A 14,842-nucleotide genomic window follows, 5' to 3' on the forward strand; every position below is an offset into this window, starting at 1 on the left:
ACATCAGAGTTTAATTATGCCATGGTCAGACGTGCAGTCAACCATAAAGGAACCAAAAACAGAGAACATTGCAGTCATGACAATAACCTTTGGTGTATTTTTGTGTGATTGTTTACATCTCCTTGTGTGCATTTACCTCACAACTACACCAAAAGTCAAGAAACTAAGGGTGAGTATTTGTTCTGTGTGTGTGTGTGTGTGTGTGTGTGTGTGTATGTGTAGCGCAGCATGTCTTGTGCTGGGTTCGGTTCAACAGTGGGTCACTTGGTGGTCATTCATCTGCATGTCATCTGCTAAATGTCACTGCTACATAAACATACACACACGCTTGTTTTTATCCCTTAGTGAGGACACATCACTGACATAATGCATTCCCTGGCCCCTTACCCTAAACTTAACCATCACAACTAAGTGCCTAACCTTAACCCTTCCTCTAATCTTAACCTAAACCCAATTCTAACCCTAACCCTAAAACCAGGTTTTACCATGACAAAGCCCTTTTAAGTTGTGGGGCCCAGACAAAATGTCCCCACAAAGATGGGTTTTTCGCATTTTTTGGACCTCACAAATCTATAACACACACACACACACACACACACACACACACACACACACACACACACATATATAATGTATTTCTGCTAAAATTCAACTGTAATCTATATGGTGATTTTTCCTCCTTGCTAACCCACTTGTGTGTTTTTCTGACCTCTTTGTTTACCAGAGCCATTTCACCCTTTTCCACATTCCACCATATTTTTCTCCATCTCCTCTTTCCTATTTCTCCATCTATTCCTTCCACTCACCCAATGTTTCTCTCTCTCTCTCTCTCTCTGTCCTTTGTCACCACTCTCCTCTCTCCCTCCATCACATTACCTCATCCAGTCATCCCACCTTTCCTCTCACCCCATTACATCTCCTCCATCTCTCCGTCACCTCCTCTCCATCCCTTCTTTCATTTACACATCCCTCCCTCTCCTTTCTTTAGCCTTCTACCTTATTTATTCCCATCACTTCTACTTTGTCCCTCTCATCCCACTATAATCTTACCCCTGCATCCTCGCCCTCCCTCCCGCCATTCCCCCATTAGACATTTCTCTCCCCCCCTCTCCTCTCCCTCTCTCTCTCTCTGTCACCTGAGGTAGACAGTTCTGTCAGGAGTCGGCCTTATTTACCGCGTCTCTTTGCTCCTGTTTACATTATCGATCGGCAGGGTTGCTTTAGTTCCACCATACATCAACACCCCCCCCCCTCCTCCCCACCACAATGTTACGGCTGCTGGCTCATATTACTCTGAAACACAGAGGGGGTGGGGGCTCGACAGGGAGATGGAAAGCTAGTGGAGCATGTTGGGATGTATGAGGAATTTATGTGTGAAGGAGGTTGTTGTGGATAATGTGTTATAGTGCATGTGTGTGAGCAGTAGTGTTAACGGGATAAAGCCGACAAGTGACTTGTGAAAGTGTGTGTGACTGACAGTGTGTGTGTGTAGCACTGAAAACATACACACACATGTACACATGGACAAGACGACTCGCTGAAGTTCAAACCGAGCGCCAGAAAAAAAGTGACTGTAAACGTGTCATGTTGTTGGCGCCTGACAAGCTGATCTGTGCGTTTCAGAAATCTACTGGGATTTTCATGCACAACAATCTCAGGGGTTTACAGAAAATGGTCGGAAGTTGAGAAAATATCCAGGTATGACCAGACTTGTTCAAGACAATAGAGGATGACGGTAACTCTACTTGTTAAAATCAAGGTATGCAGAAGATCATCTCTGAACATACAAGACGTCAAACCTTGAAGGATGTGGGCAACAGCAGCAGAAGACCACACCATGCAACTCCTGCCACTTTAGGCCCAGCTCTCACACTCACACCTACTGTCAATTAATTCAAAGTGTCCAATTAACCTCTGCATGTTTTGACCAAGTCTCGAATTTGAACTTTCTTGCTGTGAGGCAACAGTATCAGCCGGTACACTGCTGTGTGGTCCATGTAATGTATATTTCTTCTTCTGCCAATTTGGAGGAGCAGAGGAGGAGCAGACCTACAGTTAGAGTCTGCACGGACCGTATCCAGGTAACAACACTTTCCAGTCCAGTTAATGATGTACTATTGTTTTTTGGTCAAATGAGACAAAGAAGAAGACAGTAACCATGGGTGCTTGCTTGAGATTATGTGAGGAGGTCTGCCAGCACTTGAAGAATACAAGGACATACACATGAGGTCAAACGCCTGGAGAGAAATTGCCACTACTGGAATGGAATGTGAGATTGAATAAGCATGTGTGGAATGCTACACTGGTGTGGACCCTCATGTTAGTATGAATGGAACTGTGACCATGTACACACATGGCCTGGCATCATGTGTCCTTAATAAAGTAGCCTGTGAGTATATGAAAGTTTGGTTCGGCTCGACTCTACTTTTTTCGTACCTGCTCTGGCGAGGTTGTTGACAGACTGCTGGCCACTGATTGGTCAGAGAGTGTCGTCACTGGTCGAGTCATGAGTGCGATGTCTGACACAAGAATCAAACTGAACAATGCCGAACTGTAGATCCGTTGAAAAGACTTAAAAATCCTAAAACATGTGTTAATTTCCAACGTTCAGCAAGCAAATTTCTAAAATCTCAATATTTTAGAAATGTGTATTTAACGAACACACTGCCGAAAGCTGGCGATCGCGAGTGGCAAGCTGCATCACAACCCGTTCAGCCGCGTTTCAGTTTAGTGACTGTGTCAGACCAGGTCTGTGCTCTGGTCATGCAGGAAGTACTGAGCTAATCTTTTTAATTAACTGATTCTAGTGATTCAGTATACTGATTATAAACGCTTTACAAGTCATTAGTTTGTGTGTTTGTGTCGCATATAAAACAATGTCACAGGAGTTTTATGCAGCCGTGATATGATGACTCCACCCATGTTGAGGTGGTACTATAGTAATGGAAAACAAGTAGATACCAAACTGAAGTAGAGTCGAGCCATGCCGAGCCGAGCTGAGTGCCATTATTGAACAAACGTCAGATGTGGCTTTGTGCATAGGACCAGTGCTGGGTTAGAACTAAAAAAAAACCTTCATCACACACTTGAGAACTTGCTCTGTAAAATATGTCCCTTAATGCTGTTCTTATTTCCTGGAGGGAAAAAGGCCACATTGCACTTGCTCCGTTATTCTCTGTCCTTGGCAACATATTAAGCCTCTTAAATTCATCTTTACTAACACATCCATCACAGTTCTCCATCAGGGTTTTCTTTTACCTGCAGGATTCAGTCTCAGGACAATTCTTAGGATCTACGTTTTTCTTCTGTAAATAGTCTCCAAAAAAGGTCTCCACAAACTCACTTCGATTTTTGGATATATCGATGTGCATCTTTTGGCACTCCATGGCCAAGCTGAAAGAGAACTTGGATTGTAAAAAGAGGGTTGTCCTTCCGAGTCCCTGCCAGGTCAAGGGCTGAGGTATCCCTGAGCAAGGTAGCCAAACCCCATTGCTCATTGTTAATTGGGCACTATAAATTGACACAAGTCACGGGGGTCAACTATACCATTGGTGGATTCTTCAAATTGCCGGAATAAATTGAGGATGCAACCTTGTCTCAATCTAGCCCTAAAGATCGCCATGGATGCTAAGCCTTTTGTGCATTTTTTCAAAGATAAGACACTGAATGTACAGGTATTCAACGAATGAAATGTAGAAAATGATGGACGTCTATCAACTTCAAAATTGGTAGGTTTATCTCTGAAAATCTTGGAAATGGCAGTATCAACAACAATGACATTATGGTTCTGGAGAACCCATCCCTTAATTGATTTACTACAAACTGTTGACACTGCACTTTCCAGTATGCTAAGCATATGATCCACCAAGTGTGAAGTAGATGTAAAAAACTGATGGACTCCACCAATGTAACAGCATTTATGTCATCAAATCAAATAAAAAACAAAAAAGTATGGCCTTTTCCCAAGGAGTTTTTCAGTTCATGTTTGTTGATTAATGAGGGAGAAACTCATCAGACCAGTTTGTTCATGCTGATTGTGCACTAGCGTTTTTTTTCCCCAACAAGCAATTTTCCACCTAACAGCAGTTACCATTGTGGTAGTTGCATACGGTGCAAAAATATGCATGTAATGGCCATATTTTATCATCCTGCTAGAGGTTAATATTTGCAAATCGTCATTACATTAACATGTGCTCATGTTGAGCGCGGAACACGTTAGTTTTTATGTTGTGCAGAAAAGATGTTTCAAACTGCCTGCAGACGAACATTAGAGTGCAATATGAATTAATGGCTGCCATTAGCCTGTGACTGCATTTTAGTGAGGCTTTGTATCTTTGCTTCTGTGGAGCTGAAAAGGTTGAACTTTCAAATAGAGGAAGGAACCGTTTTCTGTGGGTAAACAGATGTGAGGCCTTTTGAATATTACCCTGAAGACTGTTTTCATCACAAGCCTCATCAAACCACAATACGATGTTCTGTGCAATGATCGACTGTGGCCTAATGTAATGTACATGATCCTCTTGTTTTGTTTACGGATTCGTTCTAGGCAACACCTCCTGCCAGATTCTGAAGACTAAATGTTATTTAGTTTTTAGGTAAAGTACCCTTGTGTATAAAATGTGCTATTCAAATAAAGCTGCCATTTTCTAGATGGGGTCCAATAAAGTGATTGAGATATAATTATACTGTATGGTCATTATAGCATTGCTATGCAACAACAACATCTAATGGTTGAATGAATGGAAAAAAAAAGTATTGGACAGGGTGAACAAGGCTTCCCATTTCCCATGTTTTTTTTTCCCAAATAAAAACACTGTAGTGCTTATAAGATTAAGTTGTTGTAAGTCCTTTCATCAAAATGTACAAAACACACATCACTGCAATTTCACTCATAATCATAACACAGCGGCTGTGACAGATGGCCCTCAGATCTATGGGTGCTTCAATCAATCCGCCACTGACCATTATTTGTTCTGAGTAGTTTCATTGGTTGGCACTATATGGGCCAAATCAGAAGAGCCACTCAACTCAGCAATGAAAAAGACAATGAATGAGTTGTGCTCTAAAATTTGGAAAGGTCACATACAGAAATATGACAGCAATAAGACTGCCTTTTCAAAATTACATAGCACCAACGCCGAGTGGGCAGGGCCATTCAGCAGCTCACTACACACTCAGCTGCTGGTAACAATGACAGCAACCTTAGTACAAGGACAGCAAGAAGCCAAAATAAATATCAGCCAAAATGTTGGAATTCATAAGCCTTGATCACCAGCTACTGTCTGTTGTGAAGGACACAATCATGACTCTGAGAAAGGACATGTGCCTGTTGCATTCATACCACATGTTGTTGACCCATATCTGCATCCTTATGAAGTACAACCTCTCAAGGACCACGTTTGAGTCTGAGTACCACACATCGCAGTCCTTGATCTGAAGTGAGAAAAGTTGAGTGACACATTCTTCTTCACATTCCTCTGTGCTTTACATTTCAATTCACAATTGATAAGACAAAACACTGGTATTTTTACCACTACACTTCACAACTGCATACATAATGTGGGTTTGGCATAAAGGATTGGTAAAGGGGCCTCCAAGTCCTGGACCAGGGATCGGTACTGTGACAAACTGGGCAGCAAAACCCAGTAGAAAGCAAGGCTACTGTGTTTTGTAATTGTTTCCTGTAAACCTTTTATCACATGTGACAATGAAAATTTATATTAATTAATTTATTTATTTATTTATTTATTTATTTATAAATTAATGTCTGGGTGACTGAACAAGACAATAGAATAAAACCACAACTCTTGAAAATGCTATTACAACAAGCTTCAGCATGACTTATAATAAGGATGAGAATTTGAAACATGAACCTGATGATAAAAATTGTGTGTACTTTTATTTGTAACTGCTTTAGGAGCTTTTCCAGGCATAAACACTGACTGAGATTGTCAGGACCAGTGGTCCTCATGAGGGCCAAAACCTGAGCCAGAACCTCATTAGGACCAGGAACTGGTTAGGTTTAGTGTTAAGCACTAACTGGTTATGGTTAAGGTCAGGAGTAACGTTTTTGTTAGGCTATAGAAGTCAATGCAGTTTCCTAAGAAGAACAGCGGTGAAAAACCTGTGTTCATGAGTAGGCGTCACGCTGGCTTGTGCCTTAAGAGAACTTGACGGAGTGCCATCCGGTGACACCCACCCAGTATTTTTTCTTTTTGTCTGCACTTCCAGCTTTTTTTTCCTGCTCATTGTCATAACCACAATCGTTTTTTCGCTTGGTTCAACCATTCTTGCCTTTCTTCCCTCCTCGGTCTCTCACCATTTTTACCTGGGAGGCTACGAGTCGCTGCTCCCGCTTTCCATATTTAACAGTTCTCCATTCGTCCATCAGTCCTCTCTCCTCCCCTTTCTCCATCTCTTCTCAAACTTCCATCTGTCCCTCTCTTTTCTTTATCTGCCTTTAAAGCAGAAGGCAGGAAAAAGGCTAGCTGGTCCTTTGTAAGCCACAGTTTGTGCTCAACCAAGCGAACACAGCTCTTAAATCCAGGCTTGGGCTTTGGCACAAAAGGAATGCTCGGGTCTTGTAAAGGCCCCTATGGCTCACCCTATCTCTTTCCACCTTTCTCTGAGAAAGACAGAAGGGCAGTTACTCTAAAGAGGAGGACAACAGACGACAGAGAAGGGGCCGCTAAAAAGAGCGGACATAATTCTCCTTATTTCGAGAACAGCAAAGACATTCTTTACTCCCTCTCACTCCAGCTCTCCAACTCTTTTTTCCCTGAGCCAAGCAACACTGGTGCTTTTTTTTTTTCTTCATCCCTATTTTCTCCTTCAAGGCAAATGAATTAACTGAATGAATTAACACCAAGGCTGGTGCTGCTATGATCATCATCATCACGTTCCTCCTCATCAACAGCAGCAGCTTTGATGAAGCTTTTTAACACCTAGTAGGATCACACTGCTGACGCCGAGGCAGGAAGATGCAAATATGTCGACAACCTTGTCAAATTTTTTTTTTTTTTTAGCAAGGTCTGAAAGCTACAGTCTTTAGCCCAGAGCCTGGTCGATTCTCTTGGCACCACGAGAGAAACCTCGCTGCTGATGATAGGAACAGAGGGGGAACGAGTGGTAGTGGAAGGGCAGTCAAGAAACAAATGAAGAAAGGATGAAACCAAACGTTTGAAGTGAGGAATTAGAAAAACAAGAGAGGAGGTTGGGGGGGTGGAGAGGCGCGCAAGTGGATAAAGGTGAACAGGAGGGAAACAAGCAGTGAAAGCTGGTGATCGCAACAGGAAGAAACACCACATCTTCAGAAGAGAGAAACAGACAAGAGAGAGTGTCAGGGTGACAGGCGAAGCAGAGAGATGGGGGCTCGTGGAGGAGAGAAAAGGGGGGAGTCCAGGGGAGTACAGTCAGGATTTTAATTAGCGGTAATTGGCCACTGAGGGAACTGAAACTGGGAGATGTGAGGCAGTGCGGGAAGAGAGGGGGGCACAGCAGCCACATTTTGACACTTTGAGTGATATCTCTGTTGCTTTGTACTGCTTTATTTTCTTCAGCACTTCTTTTCAGCTTCTTGTATTCCCTCCCTCTTTTTGAACCTCTGATTGTGTTATTCCAACACTGCCTAAATGCAGAACCACTGAAAACTAACTATGAGGTATTTGGCAAAAGAGACGGCAAACAACAAGGTTCCAGCTCTTATTGCGACCATAGTTTTATCAACCTGCCGACAAACAGGGCTGTGACTTACTGATCAGCGCCGTGGAGAATTCAAAGAGTCCGATCCGACGCTGGACTCAACGCCAGCTCAAACACAATAGATGTAGACGACAAGCTAACAAAGTATCCCTCTGCTCGAGGAGCAAAGGTTAACCCTCTGCGGTTTTTGTGCTACCTCTGCCATGGCGTCTTTGTCCTTTCATTTTGCTCATGTATAATTACATGGTGCCAATGCAGGTGATGCAGACCTGCTGAGGCTTTCCCCCTGTTGTCAGTCAAAACAATCTCAACATTGTTTGAAGGTCAAAATCCTACATTGCGTTGGTTTAAAATAGCAGTTTTATGTTATATTCAAGAACTGTAGAAGTCTATGAACACTGTCAAAATAACAGGGGTTTCACACGAGCTGGACATTAGACCAAATGATCTAGCCCTTTATTAAAATAACAGAGAGGTTACTGTGAGCTGTCAGTGATAAATAAAAGTCTATTTATTTCTGCCTTGAAATGTGTTTTTCATCTGATGTTATTTGCTGGTAACACGGCTGCCCAAGTGTATGACGCTGCTAAGTGACCCTGTCTTGGCCAGGTCTCACTTATATAAAAGATTCTAATTTCAGTGGCACTCTCTTGTGGAATAACGGTTAAATTGAAATGAATAAATACAGATTGGTAAAACTCAAAGTGAGCACATAATATCTAGAATCGCTGATAGTTTTACCATAGATTTACTTATACTGACCAACGTGCATGACACTTGAATGACGTAAAATAAGCCAGTGCCCATTTATTCCTTCTGCATGTGTACTAAACTGCAGCACTCCAAAAAATGTCCGTGCAGTACTATTCAAATGTGACAATAGACCGCCTGTTGCACAATCATCGTTGGTTTTTTGGCATTTTTCACGTACTCCTGTGATAACTGTACAGTGTATCACCTGATCAACAAAGTAAGGCTCAATGGTGCGAGTAAGCTTTTGACGTCACTAAAGCACAGTGCGTCTTTTACAGGACGTTAATAGACTCACCCATCTCTCCTTACCTCCCCAGTGTTTCGCTATGTTGTATTCTAGTGTGTTTGGCTGGGGAGCGAGGGGTGACTGGGGAACGGGTTAGCAGGGGTGTATCTGTGTTTATCGGTACACAGGTGAGCTCTGGGCGCTGTGTTGTCCGGACAACACATACGGCTCACGATCCCTTGTCTGGCAACTGAAAAACACACGCAAACACACACACACACCTACACGAGTCTGGATCTTTACAGCAAGCATGTGCCTCGCAAATGAGCAACACTCTAACAGGCTGATTTCAAACTGCACCACTCCTAATCAGACCCTCATTTACACCGGCTCATTCATTCCAGAGCTGACAGATTGCTGATTTAACTAGCTTTAAGTTTCACTTAATATGTGAATTTATGCAGGGACCGGCTTGAAAATTTCCAGCTGTCATTTGCCAACATCACAAATTGCATGTGACTCTTGCTAAACAGCAGCAGTAGTGTGCCATGTGCGCTGCGTGTTGCTAGGTTACAGTTGTGGAATGCTGCTGGCTAAGTGGCCGCGGGATCATCGACGGACACTCTGCATGGAGGGTAGACAGCAGGTCCTCTGGACCGTTTGCTAATTTGTGAGTCAGGCGCTCTCGAAATCCCACATCTGGTGGCAAGCCCGTACAAAACAAGATCAAAGAGTTGGCTTGGACACCGGACCCGTCTTTCAGCCCCTCCGCTTTTGTTTTTGAGGTTTATTTTCAAGTGTTGCTTATCAACGTTATGTTCCCGCATAGTCCTCCGACTGTTTATTTATCTTTTCTTTTGCTTTCCCTCTGTTTTTGCTGTCTCGCCTTCCTCTACCTCCTGCTGGGAGGTAATCAAGTCCTGTTGCGAGTGTTTAAGCATTGGAACAGACGTGAGTTGACTTATTCTTGGGACTTAATATTTCGTCTTGGGAGAAGCGATCCAGTCCCCAACTACATACTGGGTGAAAGCAGAATACTAAAAACAGGGAGGCAAACACATTCACATGCACACACACTCAGATGCAGTTAAGTCAGTCAGTGACTCAGAAAGGCACTCAGTCACACAGATATCACGCTGACGGATAGTTACAGGTAAGAGAGTGATAGGACCTGACAGACTGAACTGTAGTCACTGACACCCTTCATTCAATGCAACACAAACAGGTGTAACCACAGCCCAGTGTACATGGCATCATACTGTGTCAGCGACAGAGAAATACACACACACACACACACACAATGTGTTTATATACACACTGTGACAAGCAGCAGTGTCCATTCACATGAATAAATTACATCTGCGATCTTCAAAGTTAAACAAGTGAACCAACAAAGGAGAACAGACAATGTGAGAACTCATCTCCTTCTAATTCCCCCCTGTCTCCTGCTCCCATCATATCTGACCGCTCCCCGACGCCTCTCATTATTATATCTTATTTTTATTCTTTTTAACCATTATCCCACTCCTTCATTATCCCTCTCTTCTCCTCCCCTCCTCCTGCATTGAGCTTGCCTTTGTTATTGCTCCTCTCGTCTTCTGTGAACTCAAACTCTCAGTGGTACCATAAGCTGATATCACAGACTCAGTTCCCCCTTTAATATCTGTCTAACACAAATGTGCGCATGCAGGAAGACACACATACACACACACACACACCTAGGTGGAGTGGTTTATATTATATAACCTAACAAGTTATTACAACTGGCCTTGTATCCTGACAAAAATCAAGTTTGAACTTCCACGCAGAGGCAAAGAGAAGGCTTTGAACTGTGTACAACAATTTACATGCAGCATGAGATAATGAACACTGGGAGTCACTGATTTAAAGTCTTTGCATGATAGACAATCTTTCATGTTAAGCCAGAATTTAAATTGAACACATTTTAAAGATATCGAGCCGTTTAATTAGGGGCTGCATAACTTGAGGGAAACATGCGATTTATGATAACATCGTTGCATATTGCTATGACGATATGACTTGTGATAAATGTAGACAAATATGTATGTAAACATTGTAAAATGTCTTTCTGCTATTTGAACAAAAAGGTGAAAAAAACCTTAATTCCTTGGTGGCTGAAATAAATAAGTAAAATATGATAGCACATTGTTGCACTGTATTACACATGCTGATAATGTAATAACATTACTTTTTCAATCTTAACTTTATAAGTTAATAATTTACACTATTTAAAAATAACTGCCACTGATGCCACAAAGGGTTTTTATTTACATATTTTTTTGAAAACATAAAATAGACAACGAATAAATTAATAGATAGAATTCAGTGTGTAATAGTGGAATTTCCCCTTGAATCAAGCAAACTCGGCTGTTAATTCCCAGCAGAGGCGAGCCGATGAGAACTTTCTATAAATAAAGCAGTGACAGGACGTCTGTGATGATGTGGTATTTTAGACAGCAAAAGCAAAATGGAAGACAATATCAAACTGACCCAGACTCAGGAAGAGACTGCACTTGAATTGGTATTTTAAACTTTAACCTCCTGTCTGTTATGACCTTTCTGACTCAAAAGGTTACTGCTGTTCAGTTTCTCTCCTTAACCCTTAACGTCTATGTCAAGTGATGATATAACCTAACCCTAGCCCTCGACCCAGACTTACATGCTGTGTTGCAGATAAACCGGATTCTATTTCATCTATTTATTTATCTATTTATTTATTTATTTACTGTTACCTCACTAAAACACCTCGAGAAAGCCTTATCTGCCCTGTTAAATCTTCGGTTTTGCCACAGCGCACAGCTGCGCAAGGAGTGCCACTTAATAACTGAGTGCAATCCACTTTGCTATAAAAAGAGCACACTAAGTCACAATATTGTCGACTCCTAGATGAGTTTCTGCTGGTGGTTGAGTTTCGTCTGGTGTAAAAAAAATAAATAAATAAATAAATAAATCTACTTGGAGGAAACTCAAGTGTGGATCTTTGCTCTTTTTCAGCAGTTCTTTGCATCGCTGTCAAACTTTCCCCACACATTCACACCTGCAGGCAGTCCAGTACAAGCGCACAGAACAGCCTCACTGGATTCACAGAAAGTCACGTTAAAAAAAACACACACACGCACACGGTGTACTTACACTTTGCTGGCAGACCGTAGCCGCAGGTGATCTTGGCCTCTCCAGTCTCACACCCGTGGAGGGAAGCGCACTCCTTTTTTAGCACGGGACCTGCAGCGCGATGGATCGCTCCATCCACTGGAGAGAGGAGAGAAGACAGGAGATTCAAAGAGTTGGCCTACTTTTATGAAATCCCTGCACTCTAACTTCTTAAAATGGAGTCAAAATGTTGTATGAAGTCAAGGTGACGCATGTATAGATTAAGATTATACAGAAGATTATGTCTGGAAGATTCAGACAACGGCTTGGTATTATTGCTGGACAGTTCCATTTCCTGTCTTCAGCATGTTGAAAACCTTTCATCCCAATGGTTTTTTTTTACAAGTCAAAGCTTCTATCTCTCTGTACATCAGTCAATTTGATGGGTTTTTAAGGGTAGTGCAATAGTTAATTGCTCGATTTAATGTATTAAGGGCTCGGCTGACTCTGACTTTTTGGTCAATTAGTCTCTATTAATTACATTTTCATAAATCTACATAATATTTTGAAAAATGTGTATCAATCTTTGATTCACACCACATCTAAAAACTGTGACTGAGTTCATTTCCGGGAGGCTAGTGATGCAGGAAAAGCAATTTTACAGCTGTGCCAATTATAGTTCAGTCAGAATATTTACCCTCCCCTCCCCCCACTGCAGTCAACACATTTCCTCAGAGTTAATTTTCAAACAATCCTGATTTTAACAGCTTTAATATTATGATTCTCCGTGTAATGGAGCAAAGAAGGACGAATCTGACTTAAAGTAAATCCTGCTCGAAACAAAAATAGACACTGTACGAGAGCCGCGCGACCACAATAAACAAATCACTCCCACTACAACGGGATACTGTGATGACTTACAGTATATAAAGGGAAATGAGGATTATGAATGTGCAGCTGTTCACTCTCTTTGTGTTACATTTTAATTCGTTAAGTTTGAGTGATCATCCGGGCAGTGTAAGTGAAAAAACGCTCTATATTGATATAAAATTATAAAAGACTAGATATTATCATTTAAAAAAAGATTAAATAAACAAACAAGACACAGGAAATTACACATAACAAAGAGGGTGTGTTTTTAATGTAACCCGCAAAACATGGGCGATGTTTGTACACTGAAAACACATTTCATTTGATTCTTCAATAATATAATATCCGCCTTGCAACACAACATCAGTGACAGTTTAATAATGGTTGCTTTTATACGGTTTTCACTAGGGCTGCACAATTAATCCAAGTGAACTCAAAGTATGACCATGTGTAATATCCAAATCAATCTAGACACTACAGTTGTTGGATAAAGACAAACATGTGTGATGAGTGACAAAACAGCATAATAACTGTAAATAATAATATTACACTTGCATTCCATGTTCTGTTATCACTCACAGCACTTGATTAAGAAAAGATGATCCTCATGTTGCGGACAGAAGCACTACAGAGGATGGATGTGTTCACTTAATTAATATTTCATCAAAATCAATCTGACCTTAGACTAAACCACTGCACAGTTTGTTTGCCTGAACCAAACACGAGGTTCTGGCGACATAGTCGTCAGTGTTGTGCATATACAGCACATCCACTGTTGAATCTCCTCACAACTTAGTGCTTCCTACCTTTGAAAACAACGTTACCAATCAACACTTATTTTCCCCTCCAAATGTCATGAGCAAAATAAATTTGCATATATTACAGTATTAATGTCATTTCTCCAAGAGAAAAGGTGAAAGCTTATAGATTTAAAAAAAAAAAGCCCGACACGCCAGTGCTTTTTGTTATGGAAGAACACTAAAGTCAATTTAGTCTGGTGCAAACACTATAATTAACCCAGACTAAAACACCTCTGTCAGGAGTGAGTTTGTCACAGCACTGAGAGCCTTGACAGCACTTGGTACAAATAGTATAATAACACCCGTCCATATGTCACAGCTCAGTGCGTCGGCCTGTGGCTCTTACTTGTGACTGTATACGCAGACCAGCTGTTACAGCGGCTTGTTTTTTTCGCCAAAATAAGGAGCTACACAAAGAGGTCCGGTGTGACGTGAACACTATTGTGTTAAGTCGGCGCATCACGTGCGGTGCTGAGCTGTCGTGCGCCGTGTCATGCTGTGCGACGAGGAACTGGGTTGCACTGTGAGCTCAACATACGTGTGAGTATGTGAGAGGCGAGCTCTGAGCGCTACAAGCTACATGCTACATGCTTAGGGCTGCAAAAGTTCAGTTCAGCCTTGGTCCGAGGATTGAAACGGCAACGCTGATTCCACACTTTTTAGACCCACTCGTAGTGGACGGGACCTCATTCCCAGAATGTAAACAGTGTCCGCCATCTTTGCTAACAGTTACGCTAACAGGACCAAGTGTCACTGGTGGGCACGTAACAAAGAAAAGAATGAAGATATTTCTTAACTCAGGGGAAACTGAGGTTGGGAAGCACACTTTTTCAAAAATACTACCCCTATTCTAGTTATACAAAGCTAAATGCAAATGGTTGAAGTATTCCTTGAAGTATTATGACCAGATACCTGCTTCTTAGCAGAGCAGTGTCTGTCGAGGCCAACTTCATAGCCAGATTTACTAATGTGGCTAAAACAAAGGTGACATGATGTCCAGAGTTGTTGTCTGACAACAACACAGATAATGGGGGGAAATGTCCTTGACAGAGAGCTCTGTTAGGATTGTGTAGTATTAAGCTTTAAAAAAAATAAAAAAGATTGCATGCATATGATTAGATTGCACCTGTGCTGGAATTTTTATATAATATCCACAATGTGTGAGTGCACTGTCAGGTCTATGCCTCTGACTAGTTCAACTTCTCACAAAGATACAGGTGTGCACACACACACACACACACACACACAGAGCACACAGAGCACACAGTGAGTTTAAAAGAGTCTCACTCTGAAATAGATGGAAGTGATAGGACGGAGAGATGGAAAAAGGAGGAGGGGATGGAAAGAGGGGGAGCCTGAAGGTAGATATGGAAACAGCATC

At 41.8% G+C, this 14,842-nt stretch overlaps 1 protein-coding gene across 3 annotated transcripts in view; it reads right to left on the reverse strand.

The window, feature by feature from the left end:
• macrod1 (mono-ADP ribosylhydrolase 1) overlaps window positions 1-14,842 on the reverse strand; it is a 111,341-nt gene that overhangs the window by 22,225 nt on the left and 74,274 nt on the right. For all 3 annotated transcript variants that reach the window (XR_009242077.1, XM_058649236.1, XM_058649237.1), the window contains exon 5: window positions 11,834-11,950. Coding sequence is in view for 2 of the 3 variants with exons in the window: in XM_058649236.1 (XP_058505219.1) it covers window positions 11,834-11,950 (117 nt within the window). In the remaining variant the exon portion in view is untranslated. The remainder of the gene's footprint in view (window positions 1-11,833; window positions 11,951-14,842) is intronic.

Source organism: Solea solea, chromosome 14 (assembly GCF_958295425.1).
Source record: "Solea solea chromosome 14, fSolSol10.1, whole genome shotgun sequence".
NCBI lineage: Eukaryota > Metazoa > Chordata > Actinopteri > Pleuronectiformes > Soleidae > Solea > Solea solea.